At 42.0% G+C, this 24,235-nt stretch overlaps 1 protein-coding gene across 1 annotated transcript in view; it reads right to left on the bottom strand.

Moving 5' to 3' along the window:
• Positions 1-16,906, bottom strand: part of RPS6KA2 (ribosomal protein S6 kinase A2) — a 275,176-nt gene extending 258,270 nt beyond the window's left edge. Inside the window, exons 1-2 of the mRNA XM_063151755.1 lie at positions 16,814-16,906; positions 13,623-13,667 (exon numbers count right to left, since the gene is read on the bottom strand). Coding sequence (XP_063007825.1) covers positions 13,623-13,667; positions 16,814-16,876 — 108 coding nt within the window. The 5' untranslated portion in view covers positions 16,877-16,906. The remainder of the gene's footprint in view (positions 1-13,622; positions 13,668-16,813) is intronic.
• Positions 16,907-24,235: the final 7,329 nt, after the last annotated feature.

Below are 24,235 nucleotides of genomic sequence, written 5' to 3'. Positions count from 1 at the left end.
AAAACCAAAGAGTAAGAGAAGTCAAAATGAGGATCGAAGTATAACAATATCAGACTCCTGGCTGATCTTCTAATGTGCACAAGAACTCCTGCTTACCTGTCTGGAAGCAAGATCAGTTTTTCAATTCCTGTTTCAATTCCAGAAGCCTGGATGGCTCCAGGGACAAGAACTGGATTCAGCCTAGCTTCTTCATCAATAGGATTGAATAACCTAGACATCAAAGCCTCTGGGGTATTTTCAAATTTTATAACACAAAGCAAACAAAAAAACCCCATGTTCTTCATTTGCCCACTAAGTATACACCTGTTCATCTTGAGCATTTTTAAATTATTAAATATTCTTTTTACACCGATGCTTCAAAGCTGTCAGTATGCACACCAAATACCTCACCTGCTTAAAGTCAATTCTTTATTCAAAGCTGGCTCTGAGAACCAAAAAGGTGGGCAAGTCTGCCAATTACATGCAGCATATTTCAGGAAAATGACTCACTAAGTTCAAAATGTTTTACACATTTAATTAAGCCTTACGCTAACTCCAGTTGGCAAGCAGGAGTGTGAATCATGGAAGCCAGATTACAGGAGCACACTCAAGGCAACACAAGAACTTAACTGCTTACTTCTGGAGCTGAGCAGTGGCTTGCTGAGGCAGGCATCCAGGAGGATGCTCCTCACCTCACAGGCCAGCATGGCATGGATAGGAAGCAAAGGAGGGGCAGAAGAGAGCTGCCATGGCTCAAAGCCCAGAGGCTGCACCCACCAGTCCCTGCTGAGGCACTGACATCAAATCCTCAGCTCATCCTCCCTGCGCTGCCACTGACACTGCAACACCCATCTACTGCTCCCCCTTTCCCTGTCTTCTACAAAGAGAGATGCCTTCTTCCAACAAAGGATGGAACATTAATGACAGTGGAGGAGGCAGTGGTAATGGTGTCATTAGCACAACTTTGGTGTCATCATTGTGCACGCCACAGCATGTACTCAGCGGCTACCATGCTGTCAACTGGCATATTGCACACTGCAGTATCTTGAGCTCCTTTGCTGAGATAGACTACTAGTAAAAGAGATCAAACTTGCTCAAAACAGTCCTGATGCTGAAATAAAAACCATTATGCACATATATGTGTTACCCTGTTATCCACAGGTTGCCCACTCCCACTGCTGACAACAATGAGCTAAAGTAAATAAGAACACAGAAGAGAGTTCTGAGGCCTCACAAGACCACAGAAAAATGTACAATAGACACTTAGAAGGATGTATAGAACATCCATTAGATGTGCTACAAATCAGCCTCCATCATGCCTTTAAAAAAACGTAGAACACATAAAAGCAGCATATAAAAACATATACCACACGACTAGCTGGCTGCAAGGATATACAAGTAAAGCACAGTCATTGTCCTCTGCCCTCTTACAATATGAAATATGCACAGCAGTGTATAATTAAATTCCCACACACCCACAGATCTATTAGTGCATTCCTCTCCATCCCCAGCATCCTGACCTGCAGCAGGATGACCAGCTTACCATGTTAGACAAAGGGACACAGACAGACAATCCTCACACAGTCAGGATCTCACTGTTATCATTTCAGCCAGCACAAAGCTGTACAGATGAGGGCATACATTCTGCAGAACAGAGGTACAAGAAGATCAGAAGTCCCCATTACAGCAGTAGATTTGGTTTTTCACAGGCATGGTTGGATTTGATCCTTGGTCAAGTTGAGACCATTAAGAAACAACCTGCCAGATGCAGTTACTGCCCTCCACTAGTCAAAGGGCAGGGTTAAATATGTAGCTCAGAAATGAGGTATTTGTGGCAGAGGTTTTACAACCATTCCCATACTATTAATCTGAACAATGTTGAACTCCTTGCCATAGCTACCAACACTGAGCTATCAAATAGCAAAACTCTTCATGCAACCCTGAGCACAATTCAAACCAGTAAGTACTCAGGCAAAGGCTGTCACCTTCTTATACCTTTTCTTTCACCTTTACTTCCACAACAATGTTGTACAAGATATACATCAAGCCAGGATATCAAGTCATATTTATTTAGTATTGTGTTTTACTGCTTAAATATTTGTTGGATACTGGAATCAGATGTTTATAGCATTTGATCACTTATCTTGTCTGTCTACAGAAGTAAACATATTACACAGTGCAAACTGACAAATACCATTCAAAACTACAGACTGCAAGCTGACAAATACTACTTAGATTTCTGAGCTAAGTTAATCTCCCTTTACTCAACAAGGCTGTCACCCACAGAAACACATTAATACCTGCAGTGAGATTGCTTCTCATACACCATTTCCAGAGGAAATCTCTCTGTGAAACCAGATGCATACTCTGGAGCTTTAGGGCTGCCTTCCCCTCCCTGAAGTGTGATAAAACCTTATGCCAGGCTAGGAAAAACCAACAGCAGGAAATTCAAGAGAATAAAACAATCAACTATAGAAATAAATGCAGACACACACCTAAAATCCCCTACCTTGACAGATCTTCCAGTTCTATCCTTTGGGTCAGATGTGCCCTGTGCATCTAATCTACAGCCTAACAAATACCAAAGAAATGAGTAAACCTTCTGTTTTCTCCTAGAAGTTAGCAGCATTATACATACCTGGCTTAGGCATTCAGGTTTGTAATTTTCCTCTAGTATTTGGTGCTAACAGTACAGGAGACCACTTTAGGCCTCTGTGGAGAACCTGGACAGTTGTTGGAGAAGGAACTCCCAAAAACACCTGTGTGCTATCAAGGCACCCAGCACACAGCCCTGCCCTTGCTTGGCCACCACGGGGCCAAGGCTCCTTCTGACAGGCAGGGCAGCCCACAGGATGCTGCCCTGGGAAAACTTCCCTCTGGAGAAAACCCATCATCTCCACCTCTGCAAGCACCTTCTCTGCAGTGCTGCTGCAGGACAGCTCCAAGCAGACCTCACCTCAGAGCTCTGTTGTGCCAGGTGCAGTCAGGAGTACTGCAGTTAGGAAGCTGGGATTCAACAAGCATCCCCTAGCTCTAGCTTTCATTTTAGGAACAGAAGTCAGCCCTCCTTCTACTGCTACACTGCCCTTTCCACAGAGCTTCCCAAACTGACTTGAAAGAGATGAAGGGAGCAAGCATTTCAAAGCCTTTAACTGTAATCATAAATAAATAAATAACACCTCCCTCCCCATGCCCTGCCTATTCAGCTGTGCAGTGCTCAGAGCAGCCTTCAAGACCTCCAGCATTTCAGGCAGGGTTTCATAAACAGTTTTCAGATGACAGACTCTCCGAGGTGGCTCACTGACATAACCAAAACATTACTTAATGCAGTTTATTTCTGTTGTCACAGCTTCCTTTATAGGAAGGGTGACTCACAACCCTTAGCTTTCTTAAAAAAGAAATAAAGCAAAACACATTAAAAGCTGCTGTAATATATACTGTACAAAAAGTCTCTCAAGACTGTTCATCATAATAGAAGACTTTTTATAGGAAAATGCAGGAGATTATACCAATAAAACATGCATGATTAATAGCACAAAGCAGGAAGCAATCCACTCAAATAACAGGTCTCATGTACAAGAGTGTATCTGCTTTAACAGTACCTTACTGCTCACTGCTCTGTCTGCAATGTTTGCTTCCATAAGAGGTATTGTTAAATTTATGTATTTCCTTTTCACCTCAGCTGAAAATTGAGAATTGGACTGAAAAGATAAAGTTTTTGATTAGTAAATACTGAGGACCTCTCAGTTACTGATTACTGGAGGTGAGAACTGTGGTTGCTAGTGTACAAAAGGATCAGACTACTTGTTCAAGTGCTAAATATGAATAAATATGCCTAATCTGCACACTTAAAACCCAGACCACCCCAAATAACAGAAGACACCCATGAAAGAGATTGTACCAATGAAAACACCAATGAAAGAGACTGTACTTCAATCATCCATCATATATGTGAATGCTAATTGGAATCCACTATGCTTTCCCTCTTTTTGTTTGATGTTTGTTATCAGAAACAATACTTCTAGACCAGGCCAAACAAATCCAGTAATAACTGTAATTACTGACCTCACACAAAAAGGGGAGAAAACATGTACAAAATAAAGACTAAAATAGCAATCAAGAAATCCACATCCACTTTTGATGAGACAAGTCTGAGCAGAGGCAGAATTTGTCATTTACAGAACTCCTTACATCCCAAAACTGAAACGTTTAGAAGACTTCAAGTTTCTACGTTATGTATTTACAAAAAGGTCATTTGCTCATGATACCAACACTTCAAGAAATTTAGATGTACCAGGAATTCTACATAGATGCTGGATCAAAGTTTTGAACAGCTGGGAACTTGCAGTTAGCTTCACAGACACAATATTGTAAAAACACCCGCCTGCAACCCTAGACAACAGGTCTTAATATTCAGAGTTGTTGAAGCAACCCTCTTCCACAGAGGCAATACACAACATGACTTTTGTGGCCACCTCTCAGAAATAATTCCCTGAATGAGGCAAAGCATCTGGCAGTTTTAAGCATCCAGGTGCCTGAGAAGAGGTAATTTGCCTTTCTTCTTGACTTCCAAAACTTGTGCAGTGGTGTTTTTGTTGCTGCTCTGAATACTTCACATGCCACTTGTAATTGTCAATATAACCTTTGTGAAACCCTGAGTGCAATAAGCATGCCCGAGAACTGATCACACATTCTATAAACACAAAACTTGTGCAAGTGTAATTCATTTGTCATTCAAAATGCAGCCAGACTAATTTATTACCAAAAGGTTCCCTTTCTAGTCAGCAGGGAAAACTAGTCAAGTCTTGAAAAAAATAAACTACACCATGAAGCACATAACTACTTAGAAAAAGAAGCTTAATACTTGACATCTCCAATAACAACATAACTCTTCTGCCTCTAACCATGCCCCTTTGAGAATATATTTTCAATTTTTTTCAATTTAGAGCTACCTTCTGATTTTTCCTATGAAATCTTTGGAATAAAGCAGTCAGAGAAACACTTTCTTCCAAAATAACAGTGCCCATCTTGCTTCTGTGTCACATAACTTTTCTTTATGGGAAATTTATTTATTAACCTTGGAAGTAGCAGGAAAGAAGAGTAGAAAATTCAAAGAAATAACTCATTTCAATACAAAACATCATGTTCTAAGGAGAGAACAAACCACAGAGTGAGCAAGAAAATTAGAGCAATCTAGTAGGAAAAAAAAATTAAAACAATTCTAAAATGAATTACAAATTCATTGTAATGAAGAAAAATTGATTTTGTTTTTCCACTATAGAGTTGTAACCATCTGCGTGTAAATTGTAGATTGTTTCCATTTTAAATAACGCATCTCCCTAGGAGGCACCACACTCATCACAGAAACAATTTATCCTTGGCTCTAGGGGCTGCCAAGTGACTCATCTCTCCTGATGACACAATTCACTCACAGCCAGCACGCTCTTGGGCACCAATGTCCATTACGGTGTAAGATTATTTTTCTTGAGGGAATGGCTTCCCCCAGATGAACTTTCATTTGTCTTCAGCAATTACCCCTGTTCAAAATCAAGCAGCCTAATGCCATGAAGCATTTTACATCTTGCAAATGCTGTCAGAACCTCTTTTCCCTGTCCAGCATTACATTTGCTCAGTTGTGACCACTGCAGTGCAGTCTGCAATGTTCATGTTAAAAGCTTCCGAACACAATATATTTTCTGTGCAGCTACATGCCTGTCTAATTAATTAAATCGGAGTTGGTCATTTTAGTGTCCACTTGGCAAAAAAACATTTGGTTAGTTAGCTATTTTTTCCATTGCTAAACACTGCAAACTTTAAAATCCAACACACAGCAGAAAACACACCAACAAAACTCACACACCCCCTGCATGGTCCCTGAACTCTGCAGGTTGCACCACCCCACTGCATCAGTACCTCCTGGAGTACCAGAACAGAGATGGAATCACCATCACACCAAGGCCCTGATTCAATACAGGTTCAAGAAGATCAAGGCCAACACAGGTAGAAGTTACACTTCAGTAGGAGGGAGCACCAGCTATTTTCTCAAGGGAAGCTGTTCTGCCAAATGTAATTATCAGTGACTTGCTCTACCAGCTAAAAATCCATCATTGAGATGGATTTTTAGCTGGTAGAGAAAGTCCAAGGATGGAGACCAGACAAAGTAGAGGGTCTCCAGAGATATGGAGACAGCTCATTTTTGCTTGTGAAAGACTAAGGTTTCTGAGAAACAGAATCTGCCACCCTTTAGCCACAGACAGAAGAGTTCCAATGAAGGTTCCCATTCACCCACATTCACCACAGACAGCAGCATTTAGCAAACACTGCAGAGAGCCAGAGAGGTTGAAAACTCCTGAAAAGGGTTCAGACTTTTGAAGAAGTTTTTTTTGAAGAAGTTTTTTTTACAGTGCTCTTGTCTTCTCTCTAATGCATCAGAGCCATAGCAGCACACTGCTGAAAGCAGTAATTCCAAAAAGCAGCTGTGACAGTGCAATAACAACAGCTAGAACCATAAGTGTCACGTGAATGGGATATCATATATAAATGTTGCTAAACCTACATGTTTAGGCTCAAATGTCACAAGTCTTTCAGATAATGTAAGAAGTTTTTCTACACACTGCTTACTGCCAAAATTGGAAATTTTCTACGTCTCTATTTGCTTTATGAAACATACAAGGGGACAGACAGAAAAAATAACAGACTTTCCTTTTATATTGATATCTCCCCTATGTCTGTTTTAATTCAGTTGAGACAGTGACAAGAAGAAACCAATTTACAAATAATCAGAAGTAACAAAATTTTATTTCCATAAGAGTAGCACAGCTGTCACCCCGCCAGCTTCCCCTTCATTGCTGGGATTCTGAACACAGGCTCTGGGGTGCAAGAGAAGGAGGAGACATTTCATTCATTCCATGACCCCAGCTGTCCCCTCTCACATTTTAACCACACAAAGTCAATGACAAAACCTTTAGCCTTTATCAAAGACACACATTATTATACAGTATTTTTTTATGGAGTTAAATAGAAACCAATATTCTATTGGTTGCCTGATCAATTTCATTCCAATGTAAATTGCAGTTATTCACTCTAAAAAGTGTTAGACAATAGGCACTGTAGAGGAATACATTTTGGGAATTAAAACAGTTTCTAAAAATCAACTTACAAAGTTATTACCTACCAAATCCTTCATAAGAGCTAAATACTAGGGATTTTTTTTAAATGAAAAATTTTAAGTAAAACAGCTTACACTGCCTACAACACATGCTCAAAGAATGTGGAAAAAAGAAATAATTTGTTTCTTAAATACATCACCAGAGCAATTTTGTAAGAATCTATGCAAGGCCATAATTTTCCAGTCAGGGCCTGTATTTGAATTCATTGAGCATCTATTTGTATAGAGAGCAAATAGTCATCCCAGATAGGTGCCTACAAATACTTCTTTTAGAAAGACCTGTAGCATAACATCTGAACTTACCATTACATACTGTAATTATAAAACATTACTTGATACAAAAAAAGTTCATTACTTCAAACCTTTTTCTTAAACAAGGTTCCTTAATTCTGAGTGTTTGGTTGTTGTTTGGTTTGGTTGCTTGGTTTTTTGAAGGAAGAAAAATACCAGTATGTTCAGGAAACATGTTGTTGTCATCCATCAACCCAAGCCAGGCTTCCCTCCTCAAAAGTTTTTTACATCATATTATGAAATTTTACTTCTCTACACTTTGTGCCATACTCCTTATCAAATAAGCTTCCTATTTGTTTTTCTCTGAAAGGAAAAGCTCCTCTTGCAGGCCAAGTTTTTTAATAAGTTACAGATTTCTTGTGTATAAACATATATACACCAAGAAATGTCTTGTGTTCTGTGACCATTCCTGACAACTAAAACACAACTCACAAAGCAGCAGAAAACTAAAGTTCTTCTGTTTGAAGGACCTCAATACACATGCTAACCCGTGACGTACAAGCTCAACCACAGAGATGTAGTTTTTTTCCTTTGCTGTGCAGTCATTTATAATTAAAAATCATCACCAACATACATCTAGTTTTATAAAGAATTGAACATTCCATACCAGGTGTATTGAGAACCTTTAATTAATTGAGCTAGGAGACAAGTGAAAGCTCACCAGAAACTACTGGAAAAAAAACACCTCTCCAACTTCACCAGAAAAGCAACCCTTTCAATGGCAAACCAGAATGTTCTGAACTGCTTTAAGTTCACTGCTGGTTTTTTCATGAGACATAGACACACCAGCAACTGTAGTGTTGGTGTGCACTGCTTGAGCTATTTTGACATAATCCTAGTGAAAATCACAACAAACAGCCTAGGAGCACTCCCTCTTATCTCTAGTTGAATATGATTCCAGCCCCTTTGAAAGAGAGGCTGCTGCTGGTGGCTCAACATCACACTGGCACAGATGTGCCTCAGCACATCTGCAGTAGTGCATACCTACTACAGACAACATGCCCAGGAAAAAGCAGAAGCCTTCTTCAGACAACAGGAAGAAGCCTCATATGCACAGATCCTAATTCTCAAAGAATCCACTTTATCCACTCTGGTTTCTTCTGAAAACCAAAAGCAATCCAAGAGATTGCTGCATTGACAAGTACCTGATACAGGTGATAAACAAGCCAATAAGGGAAGTTGTTCTGCTGGACCTGATCCCTACAAACAAGAAAGAACTGATCAAGACTGAAGTTCCAGAGCAGTTTTCATGAGAAGAAACTCAAGATCCCAAGACAAAAGAGCAAAGCAAAACTCAAGATCACAATTGCAAACTTCATCAGAACAGGTTTTGTTCCCTTCAGGCACCTGCTTGGATGAATCCCATGGCAGATGACCCTGGAAGAAAGAGGGGTACAGGACAGCTGGATAATTTTCAAAGATCACCACTCCTCCTAGCTCAGGATTTGGCCACCCTGACCACTTTTGCCTCATGCAAAGGCAGCCAAAAGCCTGCATGAATGAACAAGGACCATTTGAAAAACCTCAGACATGCAAGAGAAGTATATCTAAATGAAGGACACCGGAGTGTCCAGGAGCAGCAGGCAGACTACTAGGCATGTAGTGGAGGTGTCGAGAAAGCCAAAGCCCATGTGCAATTCAATCTGGTGACAGAGGCAGAGAGTAACAAGGACTGCTGTAGTTCCAGCAGCAGCAAAGGGAATACCTTTGGTCCTGCAACTGAGCAGGGAAGGAGATAAAGTAACAAAAGATACAGGAAAGGTGAAGTACCTGGTACTTTCTTTGCCATGGTTTTTACTGGTAATTCTGAGCCTTTAGGACTCCCAAGCCCCTGAAAAAGGGTGGGAAAGAAGGATTTGGCTTTGGTGGAGGAGGGTCAGGTTAGGGGGCATCTAAACAAACACAACATACTCTATGAAAAGAATGTGGGACTTGATGAGACACATCCATTAATGCTGAGGGAACTGACCAATATAATTGTGTAGGTGGCCACTCTCAGCACTCTGAAGACACACGGTAATTAGAAAAGCTTCTTGTGAGGTGTGAGAAAGGATGTAGTTCCTCTCTTCAAGAAGGAAGATCCAACAAATTGCAAGCCAATCAGGCTCACCTCAATACCTGAAAGGGTGGTGAATCAAATCTCTCTAGAAAGAATTCACAAGCACATGAATAGCAAGAAAATTATTTGATGTAGTCACCATAGATCTGCAAAGAGGAAAATTGTGCTTAAACAACCTGACAGCCTTCACAATTTTGAAGAATGAAGGTGCAGGCTTCAAGTAAGACTTTTGACAGTGTCTCCTAAATCAGCTCAGACACAAACAGATGAAGGACTGATTGAATCGGGTAAGTGAACAGTGAGATGGATCAAAAACTGAACTACAATACCCAGAGGGTTGTGGTCAGCACAAAGATCTGTTGGAGTCAGTCACTGGCAGACTCCAGGGATCAAGACTAGGCCCAGGATTACTTAACATCTTCATTAATCATTCAGATGACTGGGCAGAGTACACACTTTACAAGTTGGTAGATGCTACAAAATGCAGTAACAGCTGGTGACACCAGACAGTTGAGCTGTGTCCAGAGGGACTTTTTCTGACTGAAGAAATTGGCCAACAGTATTATCCTGAAGTCTGGCAAAGGAACATGCAAGGTTCTGTACCTCAAGAAAAATAACCCTATGCTATAGGCCAGGGGCTACACAGCTGGAATTCATCTTTGCAGAGAAGGACCTGGGCATCCTGGTGGACAAGTTAAATTGAGCCAGCTGGCAAAGAAAGTTGACAGCACTCTGGGCTGTATTAGAGAAGGTGTTGCCAGCAGGTCTAGTGAAATGATCTTTCTCTTCCACTCAGCACTGCTAAGACATGTGGAGTGATGCCCTGTTCTGGGCTTACGCTGTTCAAAAAAAAAAGACATGAACATACTGAAGCAAGAGAAGGTGAATCACACAAAAATAAACATTGGAGGAGCAGATCTGACCTACAAAAATGATTCTGAGAAAGCCGGAATTGTACTCCCTGAAGACAATGCAGGAGACAAGGAAAGAATGGAGAATGCGTCTTATTCATGTATATAAATACCCAAGAGAGAGAATAAAAATGACAGAACAAGACTATTTGCAATGGTATCTCCAGTGAAGTGACTGGAGGCAGTGAGCACAAGCCAAAACACAGGAAATTTGAACCAGGAATGCTTTCTTTTCCTCTTTAGGTGATCAAACACTGGAACCAGGTCCCAGAGAGCTTGTAGGGCTCACTCAAGGCACAGCTGGATGCAGTGCCAAACACTTTCCCACCACTGACACTGCTTTCAGCAAGGAAGGGAAAGTTGGGCTTCCAGAGGCACATTCCAACATCAGTTTTCTATGTTGCCATTAACATTATTGCCTTGATAACAGTAGCATTAGAGCAATAAAAGTAAAAATTTCCACTGATGAGCAGATTTGAGCTTTTCTTCATTGTGATCATTCAATGAAGTTTTCCTTCATTTCCTAAAAAGTATCACACGAGCTGTTACTGCCATTAGTTATAGGAACTCAATCTTTCATTGACAATCCAATAAATTCAAATCCTCGCTATAGATGGTGGCAGAGCCTTCAACACGTGCTTGCCATGACCTACACACAGAGCATCCGCCTTTGCTCCCTCCAATTTTATTACTCACATTTTCACCAGTGCACACAGTATCAGCAGAAGTTACATGTCTTTGGAAACTGCACAGGAATTAGGAGTAAGCCTAGGTACTGCTATTTTCAGTTTTGCTGTGCAGTAGTGTTTGTGTTTCAGCACTTACACTGTATATCTGCCCTACTTTCCCCAAGAGCCCCGTGCAATGTTTGAACTAGAGCTGACAAATTCCCTTGACAGGGTAAAACAGTTCAAAGTGATGTTACAAGATAGCTTCTGAATGCTGTAATTTCAAAGGACTGTGAGCTGTTTTGCACATATACTCATTATTTTAGAAAAATGTGACAAAATTTTGCTGCCAGCTGCACCTTCAAGGAAGTTCAGACAGGATGTCAACACTTTAACCTAGACTAGCCCACGAGACACATCACCCTTAAGTATGCTGGAGCCTCTAACCAACACAGCTGGTCAGACTTATCCTTCTCTACCAATAAAAGGCCATTTTGTCAAAAACAACATCCTAAGGAAAAACTGCATCCCACAGGTCTAAGCAATAACTGCTGCAGGAGTATAAAATCCCCTTTAGGAAATTTCCATCCACTAATCTACTTGCTTCTGTGGCAGGACTAACAGGGTCTGTGGGATGTTTCTCATCCTAGGAAAAAGCCCCAGTGGCACCCCTCAGTAATCTGGGTGACAATTCTAGAGCAGAGCTGACACAGATGTGTCTCAGGAACACTTGTTCTATCCAACAAGCCTGTTAATTTATGCTCCCAAGACGTTTAAAGAAATTATCCATCAACAGGAAAATCAGACCTAGGAAAACAATGAGAAGTGCAGGTTTTACAATGCATTTTACCACCATCTCGTTTTTCCACACTATACACAGCATGGGAGAAACAGCAGGAGCCCAATGTCGCCTAAGGCAGACAATTTACAAAAAACATATTTTAAGCAGGTATGAACAATTGCATTACACGATTTAAATTCACTCGTTAAGTCACTCTTCAATGTCTCTGAAGAAAAAAAAAATTTCTTTGGGTTTGGGCGCAGTACAGCTATCAGTCACCTGAGGAGTAGACTGATCTTCCTTACAATATCACTACAGCAGGATACAAGTTCCATGGAAATGGAAGAGGCTTACAGACTGAGCCAGCAAAGGGCTGAAATACCATGGCTGTAGCAGAAAAAGGGAGAAAAAAATCAGAAATAAATAGATTACAGACATTAAGTTGTACACTGGAATGTTGACATCAGAAAATGAGAACACAGGATTAAGGCTTCTGTTCAAGAACTGATTACATGCCATTTTTTTCTGCCAAATTTCAACCTTACAAAGTATAAGAAGCATCCCTAATGAAAATTAACTAGGTTTAAATTAATTTGGGAAATGAAGGCTATATTCACAAAAATCCTCCTAAACCCCACAAACCAGAAATTTTATTGTCAGCCACAGCCTCAAAAAAAGTGATGAGCCAAGCTACCTGCATGTAATTTCTTGCCCAAGCTTTTTCAAGAGTAATTAACTGCTCTTGTTAAGAAATTGTAATGGAAGGGGAAAAAAAATCCATTTGGAAGTTGCACTCATCTCAGAGATCAAAGCTGAGATTTCTTCCTCCTTCCTATCATTAGGGGGTTAAACAATGCCTTTAACATAATAAAAGTGAACAAAAACACATCCTTGCACAGAAACCCAGACATCAAAGGTAAGTCTTAGATTTCAAGGGGTAAGAGATAACCAGGAAGCTGATCTTCAAAAGGTGGCTACTTTGACATGCATCTTTGCAGCCTCCCTTCACTCCTCAAGGGATTCAGCCTGCTTTGCTTTTGGACATCAGCAAAAGGCTGATGAGCTATCAGGCACCCCTTGGGGCTCTGCACAAACCAGCAGCACCTTGCACTGACACGCAGGACCAGGGTCCAGCCTTGCCCTCAGCTCATTACAGTAGTGAAAGATGATTTGATCTTGCCTGCTTTGTATCTTCATATGACTTACCTGGCATTTAAATGCTCTGAGGCAAGACTTACCTTTTGCTGTTGGTTTGGCTTTGTTTGTCCTAATGAGCACAATAGCACAGTGCCAAAATAATATAAACAACAGATTCACTTGGAGCAAAGGGTTAGCTCAGTCTTGCTGTGGTGAAGAGCCAGCCAAGGGAACAAGCAGTAATGACTTCAATTTAACAGTTTGTGGAATTAACTCATGCACAATTTACAATACACAAACCTTGTTACTATGACAGATACTCCTTTTAAGATCATTACAAAATCTTCTCTGCAGGAAAACTATATACCTCAAGAAAACTATATACCATTCTTTCTTGGAAAGAATGCACAGCCAACATTTGCAAAATAAAATTCTCTAAGCTCTAGCTGAACACATCTTTATATTCCTCACTTGACCTCGTAATAAGAGACCAAAAATGGGTTGGTTTGTATCTTGACAGCTACAAGCATGTGGAAAATATGCACCAGAGACATTTTGTTTCATGAAGACGGAAGGTGACTATAATAATAATTTAACATTTGTGTGATCCATGAATCAGGTGATTTACCTCTTTTACAGGTTCTTCATCCTGGGCAGCATCTTCCACTACAGTCTAGTAAACAGAGAGGAGAAAAGAGAAGAAAAATCCTGTAAATATATGCCACCAAGAAAGTAAATTTTAAGCCAAGACCTAGTCAATTTATGTTTAGGCAGTTAAGTTGCTTTCAATTTATCCTACTATAATAGGCTTGTTCAATTTTTCACACTTTGCACAGGTAAATTAACTTTTGAATCCATAGGGACCTGCTTTCTCCAAGATATACAAAATGTTAAGAGAAGAAAGCACAATAAAAGAACTATTAAAATTACTGATGAATAGTTGAAGCCAAGCCACATTTGTCATAGAATCAATAAAGAACAAAAGATTATTACTGGAAAGAAGTAGAGGAATGAAACATTATTTCTTGCTGGGAAGAGAGAATATGTGTGTAAATATAAGAGCAAATTTTCTAAACACTCAGCTTCCATTTAAATGCTGTGCTTACCTAAAATCATTAAGTGATGAACCCAATGGAAAACAGGTAGAAAGATTACATAGAGCTTGATCACACAACCCTGTCTCAGGAAAAATGTTCCCAAGGCTGTAATTCACTATCCTATCCATCCAGCTTGATTGGGATCAATAGCTTTGCCTACTCTCAAAGAAATTCTAGAACAGCAAATATCCCAATTTTCTTGCTTACCTGTCAAACACAACTAATGACCTCCTGAGTCAACACGTCAAAGGAGCAGTATTTCACCCTACTCTTCCTCTTCACAAACATAATATAGAACATGCCCTTGATGCACTCTTCCTTATCAAGGGATTGATTTACTATAAAAGCTGTCTTTAATATCTGCAAGTCATTCACCTGAGTCATGCACAGGCACTCATAAATGTCTGTTTTAAAAGGGTTTTTGGCATTAAGGAGGGGAAGGAGAAGGAGGTCCATGTGCATCAAAGAATTAAACTGTCTCCCTCCTTGTCTACTAACTGTGAAAGCTTCTGTGAAAAAGAACAACTTGCAGACAATCATGAAAACATTTTATCCCACACAGACTCAGAGACCATGACAGTTCTCTTGAATCAGTACAACCACTAGTGTTTAAGCTGCATTCAGCTCATTAAAGACTAAATGTTTCTGCTGTTTGAAAATGTCTTCATGGACAAGAGCCCACAAGAGATGAAATTAATTTACATGTGCTTTTACTAGATTTGAGCAAACAGTACCTCAGCAATTCTATCTACAGCATGATCTAAAATGGTATAATGTTATAGCATCTCTTTATTGTGTTTAGAGACAGCAATAAATGAAACAAATAAATGGTGTTTTATGTCTTGTTCCTATTTAAACTGCAGGAGCTTATGCCTTCAATTCTTTAATCCTCAACTTCTTGCAAGTGAAATCTCAGGAGCTGATAGAGCAGTGTAGCTCAGCTATCCTGTTCTTTCAAGCAGGAAAGGAAAATAAAAGCCCCACCAAAACATACAAACCCACACATCTGACTAACTATAATTCCAGTACGTCAAATATCCTTGGTAAGGAGATCTACACAGTTTCTTCTGAAAGAAAGGTCTGGGTAAATCTCTACCAGCAAAAGAGGTGACAATACAATGACATCGTTCCAGGTGATGGACACTGGGCTTTAGTGCAGGATTTACCCTGTGATCTACCTTGGGGAGTTTTTCCCAGAAATTGACAACAGAAAAAGCAATGACTGAAGTGCTTTCTCTCTGGACCAGAAAGAAAAACACTGGGCCCACAAAAAACAAACATTTTAGAAAGGAGGGAAGGAGGAAGAAAAAAACCAGGCATGTATATGCACTTTGAATACCAGTCAACAGAAAGGTAGACAGGAAGGGAGCACCATTTCTACAATATTCAGCAGAAAACTGTTCTCCATAAATATAGCTATACAAGTCTTGTCATTGTGAAAGAGATTTAACAAGGCGTCAGCTGACTTCAAAACAAAATCAGGAAGGATTCATAGTTTCCCAGCTATAGCCTGTTTATTAACCCTCATATTCCTTGTATCCCACAAAGTAGAACGAGTGACAGTATTCAGAAGTGAATTATATGATTTAAAGCTTTGCAAGCCCCCCAGAGCTTGTTTTTAACCTAGGGACTCCAGAATTATCAGTGCTGGTATAATACACGACATTATCACTTCTGCTGTACTGTTTGCATGTACAAACCAACACCTTGCATGAAACCTTTCCTGCAGCTCAGCAGTTCCTTTTGAGTCAAGTGTTTTGTGTTCTCCATAACCTGTCTGGCTCAGTTTCACTCCCATCTTTCCCTCTCACCAAAACCCTTTTACACTATTTCAATCAAACGAGGTGAGGGGGGTTTAAAAAATAAACACCAACACCCCCCACCTCACAAGTTTCATTCATCTCTTTCGACCACCTGTCTGTTACAAATGTGCATCCCTGTGCTATGAAAAATTGACCTGAAATACTCTGGGGTTTTTGCACTGCTCAATAGCCCCAGAAACACTCAGGAACCTACCTTGTCCCCTTACAGTACAAAACCCATAAAATCATAGAATAACCCAAGCAGGGAGGTACCCACAAGGATTACAGAGCTCAGCTCCTGCACAGGACATCCCCAAGAATCCCACCATGTGACTGAGAGCGCTGTCCAAACACTTCTCGAACTTGAACGATGCCTTTCCTGACACAAGATAACCCTAGACTGAAGGTAATGAAAACGCTGCAAGACAAATTGCGAGCACACGCCGCACAGCAGCCAGCTAATTATCACAGCATCGTGTTTCCAGCGCGATCCGGAAAGCATAGCCTTACGCTGAGAGCTAATGGGCAAACGGGTAACCAGAACCCAAGCGAGGTCCACGGACCTATTCGAGCCTCAAATTACAGATCACATACTTCATGCTTAAACGCGAGCCTGAGTCCGACTCAGCCCGCTTTGTGGGCTTTCCATCTGTTGCATACGCGCTTTCCTTTCCAGCTGCCCCAGCGCTCCGGGCATCAGCATCCGAACATCCCGCACTGCCCGGGCTGCCGCTCCGAGCCGCTCCGCCTGGGAGGCAACAGGTTCCGAGGCTCCCTGGCTGCCCGCCCTCAGCGGCGAGCAGAGCGGGCGAGGGATGCTCACCGCACCCCGTTTCGTGGGGTTTGGGGCACCACCGCGCTGCTCCCCCGGCGGGAAAGGGGCACCGGCGGCACCGCCGCTGCCGCCCGCCCCCGCTCACCTCCGTCTCCATGGGCTCCACCTCTATCCCCTTCCATAGCTCCAGCAAGTGGGCGATCGGCATGCTGAGCGATTCCTGCCTGCGGACGGGATCAAGCAGAAGCAGCGCGCGTCGGCCGCCGGCGGGAGCGGAGAAGGGAAGGCGTCGGGGGGGACGGGACGCGGAGCCGAGTGGGACCGGGACCCTGCAGCCACCCGCTCGGCAAAATGGCTCCGGGCTGCGCCCGGGGAGCCGCGGGCGGGGCGCGGGCGCTCCGCAGGCGCGGGGGGCAGGACAAGGCAGCGGCCGCCGCTCCGCAGCCGCCGACGGAGCCTCGCCGCCCCGTCCCGTCCCTGTGGGCCGCCGCGACGGCCGCGGCTGGCTCCGGAGCCGCGGAAAGTTGCTGCGGAGGATGCTGCGGCGGCGCTGCCATGGCAACGGCAGCGCGGCATCCCCCCCTCACCGGGCCGGCCCCGCCCGCAGCACCGGGACCGGCGGGGCCGGGGGCGAGAGCGGCGCCGAGACCCAGCCGCGGCTGGAGGGGCTGCAGGAAATCAGCCCGTTCATAAGCACCGTGCTAAGCGCTGGAATCGTGACAGTGTGCAGCTGACAGCAGGATATCTGGGGTTTACAAAGCCCAGTGTTATTCCAGTCTTGAAAGTATTGACTATCACTTCCTTTACTATTTTATCTCTGTACTACAAAGCCCGTAGTAAAGTCTGTTTATTCACATGCCCTTCTCCTTCTGCTCTCATAAGCTATTACAACCTTACTAAGCATGACAACACACCACCTGCCAGAGACTGTAATGCAGATATTAATTACAATTCCCCTCAAATTTAGGACAAAACATGCATTTTCACTTGGGGCAACTTCATCAGGGACCAAAAGGTTTTATGCTAAATAAATCAGTGCTCTTCAAAGAGCCATTTGGAATGAAGAGTCAACATGCATTTTTCTTCTGTTCCATGCTCAAAATGCCATGGTTTGCTTCCATATAAGCAGTGCTGTACAAATCCAACACAAGCTTTCATTAACAACAAAAATTCTTCTACCAGTCTACAAAGGAACGTTTGAGAAGTGTTCCTCCTCCAGTCCCATCTCAGCTTTCCCAAATTCTATTTAACATGAATAAGCTTCCTGTGAGTCCAATTGCTAAACACTGCTAGGAAAATCAAATTCACCAACCACAATAAAGAAAAAAATTAGTCCTCAACCAGAGCTACAAACAGAGCCATGTATTCAGATACTGCTGTGAGAACTCAGTCTTTTAATTGTGTTAGAATATGAACACTTTTCTTGACATCCGTGACAACACTTCAGAAACAACTTGTAACACCAATTATGCAGTTTCATCTGTTTTACAGTTTGAGCAATTAAATATCTAGATTACTGCCTTTACTCACTGCTCACCAAAAAAGTGTAGTGGGAGTGATGTTAATCACACAACAGACACAGGTCAGAAGCTGCAGCTGTAACACACTCCCTGGCTCTCGTGTCCTGTCCCTGTTTGCTCCCAGCCACACTCGAGTTCCTGCCTTTAACTTGACATCCAGGCACTCCCAAACAGCCTCACAGCACCAACAACTGTGAGGGCAAAACCAGACCAAGCACAACAAATTCAGAGCACAAACCCCACGACCTTTATCAACCAGACACATCAACCCCGAGAAGATTGTACATGATTATATCACGTTTCACCTTTATATTTAAAAAAACATTTAACTCCAATTTACAGGACTCTGTTTTAACCTTTGAGATAGAAATCTCGGATGCTTCAGGCTGAGAGCAAGAGCTAAGTGTCTGTGACAACAGGGAACTGGGGAGGTCCAGACAATCCCAAGGGAGGCAAATCCAAGGTTTGGGGTCATTGCACTCCAGTCAAGTAAAAAACATGTGCACGCAGATCTAATGTTTTTACAACTTTTCCATGAAATTCACTTAATTCTTGAGACATGCAGTTAAATGCTTGCTTAAGCATTAATCTATCAAACTGGGACATCAAAACTCACAAGTTTATTTCCAGACCTGGTTGATCAGTCTAAACATGCATAAAATATTAGCAGGGAAAAACAAGTGATAAGAACTTGTTGTTGCTTTGACATACATACATTGCTTTGACTCTGTTATAAGCACGATACATAGACTGTGCAGTAGACTGCCTATACTCTTCCAGCACCAAGATGACTTGGACCCAAATTATAGATTCAAAAATAATTGGACTAGCCAGAGCACGTATCTCATACTCCATTTCTTATCTCTACCCAACCAAATGCCAAAGTTTTTAACCTCAACTTAGATGAAAATACAGGTTTGCATTATTTTCCCTTGCCCTTTATTTTGCAGCATCACAAAACCAGGAGTAGTCCACTTCCAAAAATACCTCATTAGAAGTAGAATAAAGAAATAGAAGGAAAGAGAGGGATGGAACATAGCGGCAAAAAAAAAAAAAAAAAATCCCATACACAAAAAAGCAGACAAATTCAAAGAAATTGGTCTCCAAGAACACACAAGAAATCTGATCAGAGCAAGAAGTAGTTAGATTTTTTCCCTAAGAAAAAATGCTAGTTAACCACACTGAAAATCTAACAGAAGTAATATTTGCAGATATGCTAGCTAGGCTGAGAATTGTAAGGAGATTAGCTCAAGCTGCATCAAGAGAATAAAAGCATTTTTATTTCCTATGTCAGGAAGCACTGGACTACTTGCATGGTGATTTTTCATCTATTTTTACCTGTCTCCTGAGTTAGTAGCTAATGATTGCTGCCAGATACAGCATGGGAGATTAGACATATCAATATCCTGCTGGGTTATAGTAATTCCTCCATTACCAGAAGATACACAAGTACAGAAGAAAGTTTCTTAAGAGCATTGTGTACAAATCCCATTAAGATACTTTAATAACTCACATATCTGCTGCTTTGTGGAAAAGGAAAGGGCTATTTCTCCATTTGATGCACAAGACAGAAGCACAGAGAAATTCTCTTCCACTAGCTCAACACACTTCCAAGTTCATGACTCCAGTGTTGAGTTGAATGGAATCAGCTCAGGCCAAACACATGCATTCATCTGCATGCGGCTTGAGCCCAAAGCTCACTCAAAGCTTGAGCTAGATAACTTTCTGCCTGTCCAAAACCAAAAGAGATACTACCTGATGCAGAAGTCAGCAAAAAATCCTCTCTCCTTCAAAGGCATTCCCTCATCTGCATTTAAATGCCTTTTCCTGGTAGCCACAAACATCACCTGCTATTAGGCTGGCTGCACTGCCAAACCAGCATCACCTGCCCACCTTTTTGGGATTTTTTTGCCCCCTTCTCTAATTTCAGTCAAGTTTTGACTCAATTGAAAACTCCTTTCCTACACATAACTTTTTGGGACAGGACTGACCACTTGCCTGTCTGCTCATCTGCAGCATTACACAAACGAAATTTAAGCTTCATTTTCAGTAACTCCCAGGCAAACAAGAGCTACACAGAACATTGTCTTAAAAGATGGAATCCCCCAAATGCCAGTGCTGAAAAGAGATCAGGTCTCTGAAATGCCAGTAGCATTAGTAAAAAAGGTTGGTGAATTAGGAAAAAATTGCCAAGAGCAAAGTAGTAACACTTCACCGTCCCTTTCACATGCTGCACTAGAGAGAATATGTAGAGTGCATTACTTGCCTGATGCCATTTTTGGCTGCTAAAGGACTCCTGGAAAGCCTTGAATCCTCAGCTACAAGAGACCCAGCCACTGATCACCCCCTAACCTCCAAAGAAATCAGACTGTATAATGTGCACTGAAGTTCCCCCAAAGGTCCCTTAAGAACAAAATCAGAGTAGATGACCAGCAACATTTCCTGCAGATTAAAATATTATTAATATTTTAATTAATAACTGGATAATATTGTCCAGTTTCCCAAGGCACAAAAAAGGATCTTCTTTGGTCCTTTCCAATGGTTCCTGCTATGTGCTGTAGGCAAAAAAGGATGGACTTGAGGCAGAAAGAACTCTGTCATGCAGCACATAAACACATTCCAAGCAAGTTGTCTTCTTGCAGTCTCTGTATTCTGTTGCATATTTGGAACTATGGAATAAGTACACGAGGAAGGATGCTTAATTGCCCTTTCTGTGAAAAAATTCCTCCTATTGTCCTAAACATAAAAAGACCAAGACACATTGAAAGAATACTTCAAAATATCTCACTTGAGAGTACATCTTTGGCATAAACTGAAGGAAATCACTCTAGAAGTCCTGTTGATAGAGACCCTTCAGCTAAAGGATTTGGCACCCCATGATGACAAAAACACTGCTAGCCACACACAGTGGCAGAAGGTGACATACAGAGACCATGCACAAGCCAAAGGAAAGGCCAGGGCACATCCCAGTGATGGTGTTAGATCCACACAGACCATTGTCATCATGTGTATCCATCATGATATATCCATCAGCTGCTGCTCTAGTTTACCCTAAAACACAGCCTTATGGCAGTGAAGTAGAAAGCATGGTCTTTGAGGCTCATATGGAACTTTCATGGCACCATCCCACATGTGAAGGAAACACACTAGGCATGACTATTTTCCTGACATCTGTATTATCAAACTTGGGTTAGATGGATGAAATCTGTGGCAAATGGGTAAGTGTCAAATGTTAGAAGTAACTATTAAAGGTAGGGCAGGTTTTAAACAGGATCTATACAGATTCTTTGATGGAGGGAAGTCTAAATTGCCTAAACTTTTCTTTGGTTTTTTACTAAAGTTACAAAAAGCTACACTTTCTGGTTGAAAGCAAAATCCCTCACATTACTTTTTCTCTGTGAGAGCAGGTGTCGAAATCCTTTAAGCTCATTCCTAAACAAGATGAATACATTTCTCCTCAGCTTATTTATTCAGTGTCTCAGCATTAAGTACTTCAAGCTCAGCATTTGGATAGCCTACCACCATTTGGGCAGAACCTGAGAGAAACACAAAACAGTATCTACCCACTGCTTATTGTGCCACACACAGGGGAAAGAGTGTTTGCTACAGTAGGAGAGGCATCCCTGGTGCTGCTAAAACAATTTACTGTTTAGTTGAGAAGTGCATGCCTGAGAAGCACAAGAGGAAACAGTGGCAGGTAAGGTGGTCAGTATCAGAGCAGTGTGCATCTCTCCCCTACAAAGCTCATAACTTAACATTTTCAAATTAAAATCACGTCTGATGAGTCCCCTGAAGTAAGAAATGCTCAAAACTGGAGAGGAAGTCAGCTTAATTCCTAACCTTTACAATGGTCTGGCTTCACCATTTGTATTTAATGAGAAGGTCTAGACTGAACATTAAAATCGATATGCTTAGAGAGCAGCAAGAGTAATTAGACTCCTTCAGCTTAAAGGGGGCAACAGAGCTATTACAAGCCATCCCAGTGCCTCTCCAAACACAGATGAGGGCTATTAGGAGCTGTAGAAAAACAACCACTTTTCACGTTTGTTAGTTATCTGCATTAAGGCTGCAGCTACTTAGCACATCCTACATTAATCAGTTCTTAATATTATGGTATAGTTAAATATTGCAGGATTTAACTTAGAAAACAGAAAACCTAGTTCAGATATCTGCAGCAGATCAGCCTCCTTCAGTACAGACATGGCTTAGCTGATGTCCCCAGCAGGGATAATTGGCTAGAACAGCAAAGCCCTCACTCTGTTCCTGCACTGACCCATCAGTTTAGTTGAAGTATAATAGTGGGTCTGGCTTCAATAGCCTGAGTGCCTTGGGGCTGCTGAGCCAGTGCAGAATACTGGGAGCAGCACCCAGCAGCATCACTTGGCATCAGCCAAGCTCCACAATCCACCTGGGGGCCACCTACACTGAACCAGGTGTGGACTGTTTTTACCAGAAGCCTTTTGAGCACCTGCATCATGTTTGCACTGCAAGCCTGCACAGCTAGGAAGCCTGCTCTGATTTCCTGACAGTTTGCTTGAAATCCAAAGCCTGTTAGTCTCCTTACCATGCAAGGCATTAACCCCTCTCAGGGCTGAGCTGCCAAACACAGAATAGCCTTTCCTGCTACAGCCGGTACCTAATTTTGAAAAAATTTAAAGGATTCTTGTGGCAAAGATGCTGACCATCAAAAACATTTACTCAAGTAATGTTCTACACAGCAATTCCCTGTGCAAACTTCTGGGATATTCTTCTTTAAATCAGTAATTCCCCATAATACTCTGGTAAATAGTTAAAAATGGTGGTAAACACTAGTTAAAAACGTTCAATAAAGATAAGCTGTAGCAAAAGCTTTCCTGCTGGGCAAGGTTAGACTGTTTTGACTTCCTATTGTCATTTTACAAGCACAGAAGAGACTGTTTTCCCCCACAATGCACTGTATGTAGCTCTTCAAGGAGAAGCTCACGTGTCCTAGAGCAGAGATTTCCAAGGACACATTCCCATCTCTGCCAGCTCCTACTGCAGCAGCAGCACCTTGGCTGAACAAAGAGGCTTCCACCTGCCTGCTGCACGCAGCCTCTTGTGTCAGAGGCTGGAGAGCTGAACACAAACAGCTCCAGCCAGGCTGGATCAAGGCTTCTCAGCAGCTGCAGCACAGCTTGAACACTTAGCACAACCAAAATGAGGGGATGGGAAAGGAGGAGGACAGTCGCATTGCCCTCAACTCAGGGCCAGAAAAACTGATTTGGAGGCAATACAGCAATTCAGGATGATGGGGGAGGACATTTGACACTTCATTTGACCTGCTGCACTCACTGCATCCAGAGATAATACCACCCCAATGTGTGGAAGATCAGAGAGCTACAGAGGCTGAGCTGGGTCACACCACCAACCTCTTGGCCCTGGTACAGTGGAAGCCATGGGAGAGATAAACTCAAGGCAAGAACAAAAGTGAAGAAATCATGTCTGGTCACTCTGACCGCTCTGATGAGAGAAGATGGAACAAGGACATTGCTGGCACAAAAGAATGTAACAGGGACGTGATAACCAAAGAGATTGTGCTACTAAGAGAACAGGGCAAAATTTTCTCAGCGGAAAATTTTGTGTGGAATCTAGGGAACTATAAATACTGGTGACTAGTGTAATAAACTGGTTTTGCTTGCACAGCATAGTGTGTGTCTCTCAATCCCTGCACCAACATACCCTTCTTCCCTCCCCAAAAAACCAAGGAAAAACTCTTCCCTGCCACTGTTGTGATCTTATTGCAAAAGTCCCATACCTTCTCAGTGATTTCTCATGTGCAGCTCCTCACAGCATTGATTTCTTCTTCACAAAGCAACCAACAAACAACAACTCCCTCCACAGCAGAGCCAACAAACTCCAGCTCCCTTCTCCCCCAGCCAACCCACTCTTTTGTAGCACTCATCTCTTTATTGGACACAGCTGTGGCCTGATAAGGGCAGGCCTGCTCCTAAGCTTTGGTGATTGGTACAGCTGCAACTCCTCAGGTGTGAGATTACCTTCTGCACTATTTTCATACATTCTATCCC

This window comes from Melospiza melodia, chromosome 3 (genome assembly GCF_035770615.1).
Source record: "Melospiza melodia melodia isolate bMelMel2 chromosome 3, bMelMel2.pri, whole genome shotgun sequence".
In the NCBI taxonomy this organism is placed as follows: Eukaryota; Metazoa; Chordata; class Aves; order Passeriformes; family Passerellidae; genus Melospiza; species Melospiza melodia.
This window is presented reverse-complemented; position numbering and strand designations above follow the sequence as displayed.